Source organism: Eriocheir sinensis, chromosome 5, assembly GCF_024679095.1.
Source record: "Eriocheir sinensis breed Jianghai 21 chromosome 5, ASM2467909v1, whole genome shotgun sequence".
NCBI lineage: Eukaryota > Metazoa > Arthropoda > Malacostraca > Decapoda > Varunidae > Eriocheir > Eriocheir sinensis.
Genome location: NC_066513.1, coordinates 8483519 through 8498576, shown reverse-complemented (window position 1 = coordinate 8498576; position 15058 = coordinate 8483519). Strand labels below are relative to the sequence as shown.

Sequence of the window (15058 nt, the reverse complement as noted above, 5' to 3'; positions counted from 1 at the left end):
GGCCCAGCAATAGACCAACATCGCATATAAAAATGAGATAACATATATCAATTTTATATGTATCACCTAAAGGTTATCAAGTGGACCACAACAGTAATAGTACATTGTTTACATAAGATATATGTATGATTACCATAATATTATGTATATATTTCATATATAGTGACAAAGTAAAACCCCAAAAAAGTAATGTAGTCACATCTCGTCGATCAAGCGGGTCTCTCTTAAGAAAAGCATCAATATGTCGGTCACCTCGGGAATGCCGTCACCAAGAACTGCGTCCAAGGTGATGGGAATATCCCTCGCTCTGCAGTAGTTTACCAGTGGACTGCGTTCACGGGTAAATCTACTGCAGTGCAAGATGAGGTGACTGATAGACAGCATAACATTACAAGTCTGACATATCGGTGGAAATGTTCTATTGATGTAAGGGGTCAGGTGTGTGAGCCGGGTGCAGTTCATGCGCACCCGGCTCAGGAAGATTTCGTCGCCTAGCGTTGGTTTGATGGTGTTTAGAGCCAGGTCGGTCCACTGACTTTGCCACAGAAGATGTATTGATGTTTCCCCAAGAGAGACTCGACTGAAGATCACGAGGGACTTCCCAGGTCCCCTCGAGTTCGACAGCCGATTTAGCTAAGGCGTCTGCCTGCTCATTGCCGTGTATGTTGCAGTGACCAGGCACCCAGATCAGCGAGATGGACTTGGGACATGAGTGGAATAGACGGAAGGGAAGCCGCTACAAGAAGAGAGGGAGGGGCGGCAACAGGGGAGGAGGAGGAGGAGGAGGACAATGAGTGGGAGAAGGAGAGAGAGGAGGGGGATGACGTCGAAGGGGGAGAGGAGGAGGTGGCTGAGGCGGCGGCGGAGGTGGCGGAGGAGGTGGTGGCGGAGAAGGTGGTAGGGGAGGAGGGGGATGACGTCGAAGGGGAAGGGGGAGAGGAGGAGGTGGCTGAGGTGGTGGCGGATGTAGCGGAGGAGGTGGTGGGGGAGGCGGTGGAGGAGGGGAAAGAGGGGGGGAGGAGGAGGGGACAGGGGGGGAGGCGGGGGAGGAGGAGGAGGAGGCGGGGGAGGTAGCAGTAGCAGAGGAGGGGGGAGGTGATGTGAAGGAGGACATGGAAAGAGAATGCGAGGAAGAGCAGGAAGAGACGGAAGGGGGGGAAGAGGTGGAGGAAAGGGGAGAGGGGGGTGATGAATGAGACTGAGAGTCAGCGGAGGCAGAAGGGAAGGGAAGTATGGCGGGTGAGGAGAGGGGAGTAGCGGCGGTAGGAGTGGAGGGAAAGGAGGAGATGCAGGGGGAGGGAGAAGTGAAGGGAGTAGGCACTGTATGGGGAGGATCAGGGGTAGAAGGAAGGGGGGGTGAGGTACCCCCGCGAGTAGATGTGCAGGAACACCTGCGACACGCAGTGACTCGCTCCGCCAAATATTTAATGTCCCGTGTTAACGAGTGGATCGTGGATTCCAGGTGCTTGATTTTTCTTTCATAATGCCCTGCCTTGACGCAGAAACGGCAATCTCGCTTGCCCCGTTACTTGTCCTAAAGTACTGCGGAGCCTGGCGAAGGCCACAATTAAAACAACGTTTCAAATTTGAGGGCATATTGGCTGATCCTTCCGAGGAGCGTATTGAAACAAAGGGTCCCGGGTGAAACAAAGGGTCCGAGGGGAATACGGCCGGCGAGCGGGGTTTCGTCTGGTGGCCTGGAACTTTCCGTTTATCAAGGAAAATTACAGTCTGAAACAGTATCTAATATAAACACTTCCTGGAAAATAAATAGGAAATAAATACGTGCAGGATGTTTAGAAGGAGCTTGCGTGCACCACTGTGAAGTTGTGAGATGTATGGGGTTAGTACAGCGAGGGAAAGCAGGTGTGTTAGGGTGAGGGTGGTGGAATGTAATGTATCAGAAATAACACTTAGCAGAGCAGAGTGTTGGGTAGTAGCAGTTGTTGTTCAGTCACAGCAGCAGCACTACAGCAACAGAACAGCCTCAAGAACCGCTGAGTAGCAGATAAGGAGAGCCAAAGCGTCGAAACACTGAGAGCAAGCTAACACACACGTATACCCCCGAGGCTGGGGCAGGGTCAACTATTTCCTGCCGGCACGTTGCTGGAGGGAGAGGTGGATGGGGAAGAGCCTTGAGCTATTCGGTCCTGTCCTACCACGGGTAGAATGCTAATAGTAGCGGTAGCAGACATTCCCTCACCACAGGTCTTCTGCTATCTGTTCTTCCCATGTATTCCTATGTATAATCATGGGTGTTCTTTGCTTTGACTTTAGTGTCAGCCACTCTCTTACACTGTATATCCCTTACAGTGGCATTTCTGCTTGAAAAAGAGGTAGAAAACTTTTGCATATGACATTTTACTTTGTATTTATAATATGATAAAATCATAATAAAATCGTCAAAATCGTATCTGCTAATTCGAAAAATTTTGAATGTTCAAGAAGATACTGAAAGAAAAAAAAAGTTGTGGCTAAATGTTTATCTTGACACTCTCCACTCGAAGACTGAGTTGTAGAAAATAAGAATCCAGACTAGGGAAGGTTGTTTCAGAGTTAACCCGTGAAAGAGATGAAGTGAAGATGCTGGTTATATTTGGCATCATAAAGTTTGATGAGAAAGCATTCATTTACGAGACTTCTATCCAGCACAAGAGCATCCGGCACAGCAGCATCAGTGACCGAGTAGAACTACCTGTACTGAATATTAATGTACAGTGACAAACCGGCAGATAACAGGCAGATGTTAACCTGACTCTTGAGACACCGCTGAGGGGCCAGGGGCTCATCGTCATACGCCTGCTTCACTTTGGCAGCGTTCCATTATTTAAATTCATGACTCGTCATCTAAGCGAAAGCAACACTGCCACTCACCTGCTGCAGCTTGGCCGCAATGTACATTATGGGAGAGTCAACTGAACGACGCTGGCGAGTTTGATTATTTTCCTCCTTCACGAGGGCGCGCGCAGTATTCATGAGCTCCTGTTCCAAGTTCGTTGACGACACGCCTGTCCCCTGCCGCTGCACCATCACGTAGTGCCACCTGAGGGCCACACAGGAGAGAAGGGAGGTTAGTGCCCAGCAAGGGTTGGACGGCTAGGCGAGGTGCGTCTGTCACTCCTGTCTTAGCGTGTGTAATTCACTTTGCTACCAAGCCGGCGCCTATATTTTTCGTTTATCCTTTCAATATGATTCCTTGTATAAGTAACAGTCCTCTTCCTCTGTCATTGCATTTTCATTTTGTGTATTTTCAGCCCATGGCTGAATACTTGCACGACACCATTAATGATTATTATGATTACACACACACACACACACACACACACACACACACGCACGCACGCACGCACGCACACACACACACACACACACACACACACACACACACACACACACACACACACACACACACACACACACATTGATGAAATATCAGGTCAAGTAATAAGAAAGTGCAGTGAACAGTTAATATAACCATTTATGATATTATAAATTGTTCAATCAAGACCGGGGAAGTCCCAGTACAGTGGAAGAGGGCACATATGGTTCCATTATATAAGAGCGGAACCCCCCCAAAAAATAGCCTCTGAACTATACTGTAGACCGGTTTATCTAACACGTGTAATGTGCAAGCTGTGTGAGAAGATAATTAAAAGACAGTGAGTAGACCATGTAGAAAGAGAGGAACTAATAAATGAAAGTCAAGTTGCATTCAGACAAGGTAAATCTTGTGTAACAAATCTAATATGTTTTACTCAAGAGTAATAGATACAGTGTAGGAGAGAGACGGATGGGCAGACTGTATATTTTTGGACCTAAAAAATGCATTTGATAAAGTTGCACATAAGAGACTGCTGTGAAAATGAGTAAATAGAGGAGGATTGGGGAAAAAAATGACAGAATGGATAAAAAAATTATCTTGCGGTCAAAGAAATGAGAACTGTGTTGAAAGATGAGATATCAGAATGGAGAACAGTCACAAGTGGAGTTCCACAGGGATCAGTGTTAGCACTTATAAGGTTTTTAATATTCGAGTATAAAAATGATATGCCAGAAAAAAAAGTAGAGTTACATGGATATGTTTACAGATGACGCCAAACTGCCTAGAAAAATAGAAGATAAGGATGATTGTAATAAACTGCAGGAATATTTAAATGAGATACATGAATGGAGTAAAGAATGGGAAATGGAGTTCAATGAAAAGTGTTGTCAGCCAATGAAAATGGGCAAGAGTAAAAATAGACCAAGTGGAGTGTATAGGACGGGGGGGACAATCATCGACACAGTTATCTAAGAAAAAGACTTAGGAATTATAATACAAGATACACTGACACCTGCATGAGAAGCACATAAATAAGATATTAGGAGAAGCATATAGTCTGCTGCAAAATATTAGAGTGACATTTCACTACTTAGATGGGTACATGATGAAAAAAATAATAACAAAATTGATTAGGCCAAGGTTAGAGTGTGCAGCGGTTGTTTGGTCACCACACAGGAAAAAAGGATATAAGGAAACTCAAAAAGATTTAAAGGATTGCAACTAAGATGGTCCATAAAATGATGAAAAAGTTGTACAACTATAGACTGGGAGACAGGTTTGTCCGAGCTTGAGCTCAGGGTTTGTATACTACAAATATGTAAACACACACACACACACACACACACACACACACACAGTTTAGAAATAGTTGATAAAGCATTTCAATAGACAGGGCACTACGAACTTGAATACATCCTGTAAAATACAGTTGGGTAAGAACGCACACCCACCCGGGGGGGTTTGCGAGGAGGGGCAGCTGGATGGTCATGGTGGCCCCAGTGGCCTCCCCAAGGTCCACTCCCTCCTCCAGGAGGCGTGGGGGGGCGGGGCGCGTCCAGACGTCTCCCACCAATGTGTCGCCACAGCTCTCGGAGTTGCACGCCCGCACTTGAACTGTGTACTTCGTTCCGGCTTCCAGGCCATCGAACTGTAGCGGAGGGAGCACTAGGGTCGGATGAGTGGCCACCATTTGTGGTGTGGACTGAAGGTCTCAAAATACAGCTATGACAGTACTTGACCACATAATACATGATCAATGAAAGCGCTCCTATCTATCCACAACTGCCATGCTGTTAATTAATAAACCAATCAGCAGCACGGGACTGTAAGGCTCCAGATGGCTCCTCCTAAAACGAGGGGGCCTCTCGCCATCCAAGCCCGAGGAGACTATATGGTCGCCTAAGTGGCCACCAACAGGCCATGAGCAGGAGTGGATCAGAGGCAGAGAGGGCTGGGAGCATGGGAAGGCCAGGAGTGGAAAGGGCCATTATCAGGGGAGGCCAGAAACAAAGGAGGTACATAACCAGGGGAGGGCCAGGAATGGAGTTCCAGGATACTTGGCGACATAAAGTGACCCAAACCATTGTGGACAAAATAAAATAAAAGATACAGGGTAAAAGAAAAACCGAAATCCAAACTTGTCTTAAAGAAAGAAAGTAAAAACATATGAAGCTGTTTTATCTACTTGCAGGGCTTTTTTAAGTAATTTCTGCACCGCAAATAGAAGTAGAAAGCTGGGGAGATAATGGAAAGAAGGCAGTACGCGAGCTTATGATAGGAGTGGAGGGGAGACAAAGAGAAATGTTGACGTGTGCAAACCTAAATTGGACAAGTCATTGCATAGAGAAGCGAGTGATGAGTCTTGCTAATACCTTGATCAAGTTGTTGCATGGGGAAATGAGTGATAAGTCTTGCTAATACCTTGATCAAGTCGTTGCATGGGGAAGTGAGTGATAAGTTGTTAATAAATTGATCAAGTTGTTGCATAGGGAAGTGAGTGATAAGTTGCTAATACCTTGATTAAGTTGTTGCATAGGGAGGTGAGTGATAAGTTGCTAATTCCTTGATCAAGTTGTTGCAAAGGGAAGTGAGTGATAAGTTGCTAATACCTTGATTAAGTTGTTGCATAGGGAGGTGAGTGATAAGTTGCTAATTCCTTGATCAAGTTGTTGCAAAGGGAAGTGAGTGATAAGTTGATAATTCCTTGATCAAGTTGTTGCAAAGGGAAGTGAGTGACAAGTTGCTAATACCTTGATTAAGTTGTTGCATAGGGAGGTGAGTGATAAGTTGCTAATACCTTGATTAAGTTGTTGCATAGGGAGGTGAGTGATAAGTTGCTAATACCTTGATTAAGTTGTTGCAAAGGGAGGTGAGTGATAAGTTGCTAATTCCTTGATCAAGTTGTTGCAAAGGGAAGTGAGTGATAAGTTGCTAATTCCTTGATCAAGTTGTTGCAAAGGGAAGTGAGTGACAAGTTGCTAATACCTTGATTAAGTTGTTGCATAGGGAGGTGAGTGATAAGTTGCTAATACCTTGATTAAGTTGTTGCATAGGGAGGTGAGGTTTTTTTTGCTACTTCCTTGATAAGTTGCTGTTGTTGCATAGGGAGGTGAGTGATAAGTTGCTACTTCCTTGATCAAGTTGTTGCAAAGGGAAGTGAGTGATAAGTTGCTAATTCCTTGATCAAGGTGTTGCAAAGGGAGGTGAGTGATAAGTTGCTAATTCCTTGATCAAGGTGTTGCAAAGGGAGGTGAGTGATAAGTTGCTAATTCCTTGACCAAGTTGTTGCAAAGGGAAGTGAGTGATAAGTTGCTAATTCCTTGATCAAGGTGTTGCAAAGGGAGGTGAGTGATAAGTTGCTAATTCCTTGACCAAGTTGTTGCATAGGGAAGTGAGTGATAAGTTGCTAATTCCTTGATCAAGGTGTTGCAAAGGGAGGTGAGTGATAAGTTGCTAATTCCTTGATCAAGTTGTTGCAAAGGGAAGTGAGTGATAAGTTGCTAATTCCTTGATCAAGGTGTTGCAAAGGGAGGTGAGTGATAAGTTGCTAATTCCTTGATCAAGGTGTTGCAAAGGGAGGTGAGTGATAAGTTGCTAATTCCTTGATCAAGGTGTTGCAAAGGGAGGTGAGTGATAAGTTGCTAATTCCTTGACCAAGTTGTTGCAAAGGGAAGTGAGTGATAAGCTGCTAATTCCTTGATCAAGTTGTTGCAAAGGGAAGTGAGTGATAAGTTGCTAATTCCTTGATCAAGATGTTGCATGGGGAAGTGAGTGATAAGTTGCTAATTCTTTGATCAAGTTGTTGCAAAGGGAAGTGAGTGATAAGTTGCTAATTCCTTGATCAAGTTGTTGCAAAGGGAAGTGAGTGATAAGTTGCTAATTCCTTGATCAAGTTGTTGCATGGGGAAGTGAGTGACAAGTTGCTAATATCTTGGTCGTTGTTGCATGGAGAAGCGATTGATAAGTCTTGCTAATACCTTGATCAAGTCGTTGCATAGGGAAGCGAGTGAAGAGTCTTGTCATTACCTAGCTGGGCCCAGTGCACAGATAAGTGAGTGATAAGTCTTGCCAGTACCTTGGTCGTGCTGTTGCATAAGGAAGTGAGTGATATGTCTTGCCAATGCCTAGGTCGTGCTGTTTGGATGGGGAAGCGAATGAAATCCTGTCAGTACCTAGGATGAGCCGTTGCAGCCTGAATTAAAAGTTTTGGGCAGCACGACCGTGGCATGCAGCTGGCAAGCGCAGAGAAGTGAGAAAGAAAAGAGCAATAACAGATAGTGCGGAAAGAAACACTGCAGTAAACATTAGTGAAAGAAGAAACACTATTGGGGACTTTCCTGAGGGAGGAACATTATGGGGTACTTTCTCAGAGAAGGAACACTGTATGGGAGTTTACTGAGAGAAGGAATACTGTGGTGGCCTTTACTGTGGGAGGGAACATTGTGGGGGCCTCTACTGTGGGAGGGAACACTGTGGGGGACTTTACTGTGGGAGGGAACACTGTGGGGGACTTTACTGAGAGAAGGAACACGGTGGGGGCCTTTACTGTGGGAGGGAACATTGTGGGGGCCTTTACTGTGGGAGGGAACATTGTGGGGGCTTTTACTGTAGGAGGGAACACTGTGGGGGACTTTACTGAGAGAAGGAACACTGTGGGGGACTTTACTGAGGGAGGGAACACTGTGGGGGACTTTACTGAGAGAGTGAACACTGTGGGTAACTTTACTGAAGGAAGGAACACTATGGGAATTTACTGAGGGAAGGAACACTGTATGGAACTTTACACAGGGAAGGAACACTGTGAAAGACTTAACTAAGGGAAGGAAAGCTGTGGGGACTTTACTAAGGGAAATAACACTGTGGGGGACTTTACAAAGGGAAGGAACGTTGTTGGGGACTTTACTGAATGAAAGAAAACTATGGGGGACTTTACTGACAGAAGGAACACTGTGGGGGACTTTACTGACAGAAGGAACACTGTGGGGGACTTTACAAAGGGAGGGAACGTTGTTGGGGACTTTACTGAATGAAAGAAAACTATGGGGGACTTTACTGACAGAAGGAACACTGTGGGGGACTTTACTGACAGAAGGAACACTGTGGGGGACTTTACTGAGGGAGGGAACCCTGCTGGGGACTTTAGTGAGAGACGGAACACTGCGGGGGCCTTTACTGAGGAGGGAACTCTGTGGGGAGACTATGCTAAGGTAATGAACACTATGGGGGACTTTACTGGGGGAAGGAACACTGTGAGTCACTTTACTGAGAGAAGGAACACTGTAGGGGACTTTACTGAGGGAAGCAATACTGGGGGACTTTACTGAAGGAGGGAACACTGTGAGAGACTTTAATGAAAGAAGGAACACTGTGAAGGACTTTACTGAGGAAAGGATCACTATTGGGGACATTACTGTGAGAAGGAACACTGTTAACTACTGGATTGAGGAAAGGAACACTGCGGGGGCCTTTGCTGATGGAGGGAACACTGTGGGCGGATTTTACTGAGGGAACGACACTGTGGGGGACTTTGCTGTGGGAAGGAATACTGTGGGACACTTTAATGAAGAAAGAAACACTGTGGGGGACTTTGCTGTGGGAAGGAATACTGTGGGACACTTTAATGAAGAAAGAAACAGTGTGAGGGACTTTACTGGGGGAAGGCACGCTGTGGGACACTTTACTGAGGAAAGGAACATTGTGGGGGACTTTACTGAGGGAGGGAACACTATGGGGGACTTTGCTGAGGGAGGGAACATTGTGGGACACTTTACTGATAGAAGGAACACTATGAAATACTTTACTGAGGGCGTGAACACTGTGGGGGATAGGAGGCACACTATGAAGGACTTTACTGAGGGAAGGAAACTGTGAGGGATTTTCTTGAGGGGAGGAACACTGTGAAGGACTTTACAGAGGGAAGGAACACTGTGAAGGACTTTACTGAGGGAAGGAACACTGTGAAGGACTTTACAGAGGGAATGAACACTGTGAATGACTTTGCTGAGGGAAGGAACAATATGAGGGACTTTACTGAAGAAAGTAACACTGTGGGGGACTATCCTGAGGGACGGAACACTGTAGGAGGCTTTACTGAGGGAGGGAACACTGTGGGGGACTTTACTGTTGGAAAGAACAATGTGGGGGACTTTACTGTGGGAAGGAACACTGTAGGGGACTTTACTGAGGGAAGGTACACTGTGGGGGACTTTACTGAGGGAAGGAACACTGTGGGGGACTTTACTGAGGGAAGGAACACTGTGGGGGACTTTACTGAGGGAAGGAACACTGTGGGGGACTTTACTGAGGGAAGGAACACTGTGGGGGACTTTACTGTGGGAAGGAACACTGTGGGGGACTTTACTGAGGGAAGGAACACTGTACGGGACTTTACTTACGGAAATAACACTTTGGGGAACTATACTGACGGAAGGCACACTGTAGAGAGTTTTACTGAGGGAGGAAACAATGTGGGGAACTTTACTGGGGGATGGAACACTGTGGGGAGACTATGCTAAGGGAATGAACACTATGGGAGACTTTACTGGGGGAAGGAACACTGTGAATCACTTTACTGAGAGAAGGAACACTGTAGGGGACTTTACTGAGGGAAGCAACACTGGGGGACTTTACTGACGGAGGGAACACTGTGAGAGACTTTACTGAAAGAAGGAACACTGTGAAGGACTTTCCTGAGGAAAGGATGACTATTGGGGACATTACTGAGAGAAGGAACACTGTTAACTACTTTATTGAGGAAAGGAACACTGCGGGGGCCTTTGCTGAGGGAGGGAACACTGAGGGTGGAATTTACTAAGGGAACGACACTGTGGGGGACTTTGCTGTGGGAAGGAATACTGTGGGACACTTTAATGAAGAAAGCAACACTGTGGGGGACTTTACTGGGAGAAGGCACACTGTGGGACACTTTACTGAGGAAAGGAACATTGTGGGGGACTTTGCTGAGGGAGGGAACACTGTGGGACACTTTACTGAAAGAAGGAACACTGTGAAATACTTTACTGAGGGAGCGAACACTGTGGGGGACTTAACTGATAGAAGGCCCACTGTGAAGGACTTTACTGATGGAAGGAAACTGTGAGGGATTTTCTTGAGGGGAGGAACACTTTGAAGGACTTTACTGATGGAAGGAACAATATGAGGGACTTTACTGAGGAAAGCAACACTGTGAGGGACTATCCTGAGGGAAGGAACGCTGTGGGGGACTTAAGTGAGGGAGGGAACACTATGGGGGACTTAAGTGAGGGAGGGAACACTGTGGGGGACTTTACTGAGGGAGAAAACACTGTGAGAAACTATACTGGAGGAAAGAACACTGTGGGGGACTTTACCGGGGGAGGGAACACTGTGAGGAACTTTACTGAGGAAGGAAACAATGTAGGAGACTTTACTGCGGGATAAATGACTGTGGGGGACTTTACTGGAGGAAGAAACACTGCAGGAGATTTTATTGAGGGAGGAAACACTGTGGGGACTTTACTGAGAGAAGGAGCACTTTGGGGACTTAACTGAGGGAGGGAACGCTGTGGAGCACTTTTCTGAGGGAAGGAACACTGTGAGGGAATTTACTGAGGAATAAAACACTGTGGGGGACTTTACTGAAGGAAGGAACGCTGTAGGGGACTTTACTGAGGGAGGAAACACTGTCGGGGACTTTTCTGAGGTAAGGAACAGTGTGTTGGACTTTACTGAGGGAAGGAACACTGCTAGGGACTTTACTGAGGAAGGGACACTGTTGGGGACTTTACTGAGGGAGGAAACACTGTATGGGACTATAAGGAGATAGGGAACACTGTGGGGAGCTTTAAGAATATGAAGGATTAAACCTTGCTAGTCACATCTGTCCACCAATCACACATCTCATCTACACCAGGCTGTCCACCAATCAAACGCCTCGTCCGTCATTACGTCACTGAACACACCAGGTTGTCCAACAATCAAACGCCTCGTCCGTCATTACGTCTCTGAACACACCAGACTGTCCACCAATCAAACGCCTCTTCCGTCATTACGTCACTGAACACACCAGGCTGTTCACCAATCAAACGCCTCGTCCGTCATTACGTCACTCAACACACCAGGCTGTCCACGAATCACTCGTCTCGTCCACACCAGCTGTCCACCAACCACACGCCTCGTCCGTCATTACGTCACTCAACACACCAGGCTGTTCACCAATCACACGCCGCGGTGGCTGAGTCGACAGAGTGACGGCGCCGCGTTCAGGAGGACGCCAGTTCAATCCCCGACCGGTGCCACCAAGCTGGGATTTTACAGCCGCCGCCGAGTGGCTTAAAACCACTCACATGCTGTCCAGAAGACCACCTATCAACCTGGACTCGGATTCTAGGATTAAAGATGAGCTCCGGGAGGGCAGCATGAGCCAATGCAAGATGGCGCCACTATAAACACTCGCCTGCGCCAGAACGGGCTGGGCCGGCCATCAGGCCCCACCGGGAAGAAGCCTACCGGCGCAATAGGCCGCGACGTAAAAAAAAAAAAAAAAAAGTCACTGAACACACCAGGCTGTCCACCAGTCACACGCCTCGTCCGTCATTACGTCATTGAACACACCAGAGTGTCCACCATTCACACCCATCATCCGTCATTACGTCACTGAACACACCAGGCAGCCTCAAACCTCAGCCTGTGTTTTGTGAACGGTTTTGTTCCACTGAGGGCTGTCGTTTGTGGAAGCAGCAGCAGGAGCGGGCCGGAGCTTAACGTTGTAGAAGCTGGTGATACCCGTCTTGGTGTTGGGTGTTTTCCACGACACGGTGAGCCACGACACAGTGGCGTTTGGATTTGTTAGCCCCACGACTTTCGGTGGCACTGAGGACAGAGAGACGCAAGGTGGTGAGCTCTGTGTGTGTATGTGAAGGGGAGGGGTCAGGGGATCTTAACACTCTGCTACTGCCAGGAGTGTGCACAAAGAAGGATGGCAAGGAAGGGAAGGGAGTCTTACCTCCACAGAGTTATATACCTAGAGCGCGCGCTCCCCTGTTGTGGGGTTGGCGGCGGGTGAGGCAAGCTACCCTGGCGCGGCAGCCATCTTGGGGAGCCCACTTTCCCTCACTCTGTGGTGGTGGTTTTGATGGTGGTGGTGGTGGTGTTGAAGGTGGTGATGGTGGTGGTGGAGGTGGTGGTGGTGATGGTGGTGGTGGTGGTGGTGGTGGTGGTGATGGTGGTGGCGATGGTGGTGGTGATGGTGGTGGTGATGGTGGTGGTGGTGGTGGTGGTGATGATGGTGGTGGTGGTGGTGGTGGTGATGATGGTGGTGGTGGTGGTGGTGGTGATGATGGTGGTGGTGGGGATGGTGGTGGTGGTGGTGGTGGTGAAGGTGATGGTGGTGGTGATGGTGGTGGTGGTGATGGTGGTGGTGGTGATGATGGTGGTGATAGTGGTGGACTGATGGTGGTGGTGGTAGAGGCGGTGGTGATGATGGTGGTGGTGGGGATGGTGGTGGTGGTGGTGGTGGTGATGTTGGTGGTAATGGTGATGGTGGTGGTGATGGTGGTGGTGGTGATGATGGTGGTGATAGTGGTGGACTGGTGGTGATGGTGGTGGTGGTTGTTTTGAAGGTGGTGGTTTTGGTGGTGGTGGTGAAGGTGGTGATGGTGGTGGTGGTGGTGGTGATGGTGGTGGTGGTGTTGGTGGTGGTGGTGATGATGGTCGTGGTGGTGTTGGTGGTGGTGGTGATGGTGGTGGTGGTGGTGGTGGTAGTGGTGATGGTGGTGGTGGTGGTGTAACGTGATCGTGGTGGTGGTGGTGATGGTGGTACGTGATAGTGGTGGTGGTACGTGGTGGTGGTGGTGGTGGTGGTACGTGATAGTGGTGGTGGTGGTGGTACGTGATAGTGGTGGTGGTGGTGGTGGTGGTCTTGGTGATGGTGGTTTTCATAAACAGAGAGAGAGAGAGAGAGAGAGAGTATAAAACCTGAGTTATGTCATATGTCACGTCAGTCCATCTCTCTCTCTCTCTCTCTCAACCAACTCCTCCACCATCACCACCACCACCATCAAGACCACCACCACCATCACCACCTACCACATACCTCCACTTTGAAGTTGCCGGCTGGAGCACAGGGTTAGCTGGACTGGGCTCCCAAAGATGGCGGCCGAGGTACTTCCGGTTGCCGCACCTGAGTGACTGGCTCGCGCGCTCTAAGTATATAACTCTGTGCTTACCTCCCTGGGTGGTGGTGGCGATGATTTCAGCCGGTTCACCGAACCTTCCCACGTCTTTGTTCTTCCCTCGAACCTGAGAACGACAAAAACATATTAGTACACACACACACACACACACACACACACACACCCATATTGGTGTCATACACCAATGTGAATTAGTTAATATCAGAACAGATGGAGTTAAATGACCATACTTACGGGAAAATGTACCGAATATTGTAGGAATTGTTGAAACTGAGTTAAGTGATACAATTGTGTCCCTAGAAATTAAGAAAGACAAGAGAGAAACATGAAGGGGGAGTGAGGATTATGGTAAAGAAACACCCGGGAGTCGGAAAAGTAAGCTATGGCAAAGGGTGTGCCAAAATAATAGAAGTAGGAGTACAACGGAAGGGAAGAAGAAATAGGGACTTCGGTGAAGTGTATGTGCCACGCAAAAAATATCTTGGGGATAAGAATATGAGAGCATGATGAAAGACACAAGTGAGGCTATGGAGGAACTAGTGAGTGGGAGGGATAACCTCACCATGATGGGGAACTTTAACTGCAATGTCCCCCAGGAGGAGGTGGGAGGAGTGGACGGCAGAGGGAGGTGAGAGGTCATGGGGAATATGGTATCGAGGAAGGCAATGGATAACACTGACACAATGGATCAAGGAAAACACAAGATTTCAGGGGAGAGACGAGCCATCAAAGCTGGATCTCATGTTTACAAAGGAGCCAGAAATAAGAACATAAGAACATAAGAACGCAGGAGTCTACAAGAGGCCGGTAGGCCTGTACGAGGCAGCTCCTTTGACCCTAAGCTCCCGTGTATCTAACCCCACCTAATATCGCTGTCCATGAATTTATCTAGTCTATTTTTGAATGTGACAATTGTATTGGCACTCACCACATGACTGCTAAGCCTATTCCACTCATCCACCACCCTGTTAGTAAACCAATTTTTGCCTATGTCCCTGTTGAATCTGAATTTATCCAGTTTAAACCCGTTACTTCGTGTCCTACCCGGTTCTCTTACCAACAAAACTTTATGAATGTCTCCCTTATTAAAGCCCTTCATCCATTTATAAACCTCGATCATGTCTGCACGCACCCTTCGCCTTTCTAGAGAATGCAAGTTTAACTGTTTGAGTCTTCCCTCGTATGGCAAGTTTCTCAACCCCTGAATCATCTTAGTCATTCTCCTCTGCACCGATTCTAACATTTTGATATCCATTCTATAGTAAGGTGACCAGAACTGAACCGCATAGTCAAGATGAGGTCTAACTAATGCTAAATATAGTTTGAGGAAGACTTCAGGGCTTCTGTTGCTTACGCTCCTTGAAATAAATCCCAGTACCCTATTAGCTCGATTTCTAGCTTGAATGCATTGTGCCCTTGGACGGAGATCAGAGCTCACTAAGACCCCTAAATCCCTCTCGCACCCAGACCTACTTATGAGAGTGTCATTTAAGCAATAGTTATGTGAGCCTACCTACACTCAGAATACTGCACTTCCCTACATTGAACTCCATCTGCCATTTAT

General features: G+C 47.5%; 1 protein-coding gene and 1 long non-coding RNA gene across 3 annotated transcripts in view; one reads left to right on the top strand and one right to left on the bottom strand.

The window, feature by feature from the left end:
• Positions 1–15058, bottom strand: part of LOC126984023 (receptor-type tyrosine-protein phosphatase F-like) — a 196407-nt gene that overhangs the window by 98587 nt on the left and 82762 nt on the right. For both annotated transcript variants that reach the window (XM_050837367.1, XM_050837377.1), the window contains 4 exons: positions 13528–13600; positions 11982–12172; positions 4774–4970; positions 2875–3043 (listed from right to left, as the gene is read on the bottom strand). In XM_050837367.1, coding sequence (XP_050693324.1) covers positions 2875–3043; positions 4774–4970; positions 11982–12172; positions 13528–13600 — 630 coding nt within the window. The remainder of the gene's footprint in view (positions 1–2874; positions 3044–4773; positions 4971–11981; positions 12173–13527; positions 13601–15058) is intronic.
• On the top strand, positions 4978–6377 carry LOC126984046 (uncharacterized). Its single transcript, XR_007736372.1, has 3 exons — positions 4978–5909; positions 5957–6050; positions 6192–6377. It is a non-coding gene; the product is annotated as an uncharacterized LOC126984046 (long non-coding RNA).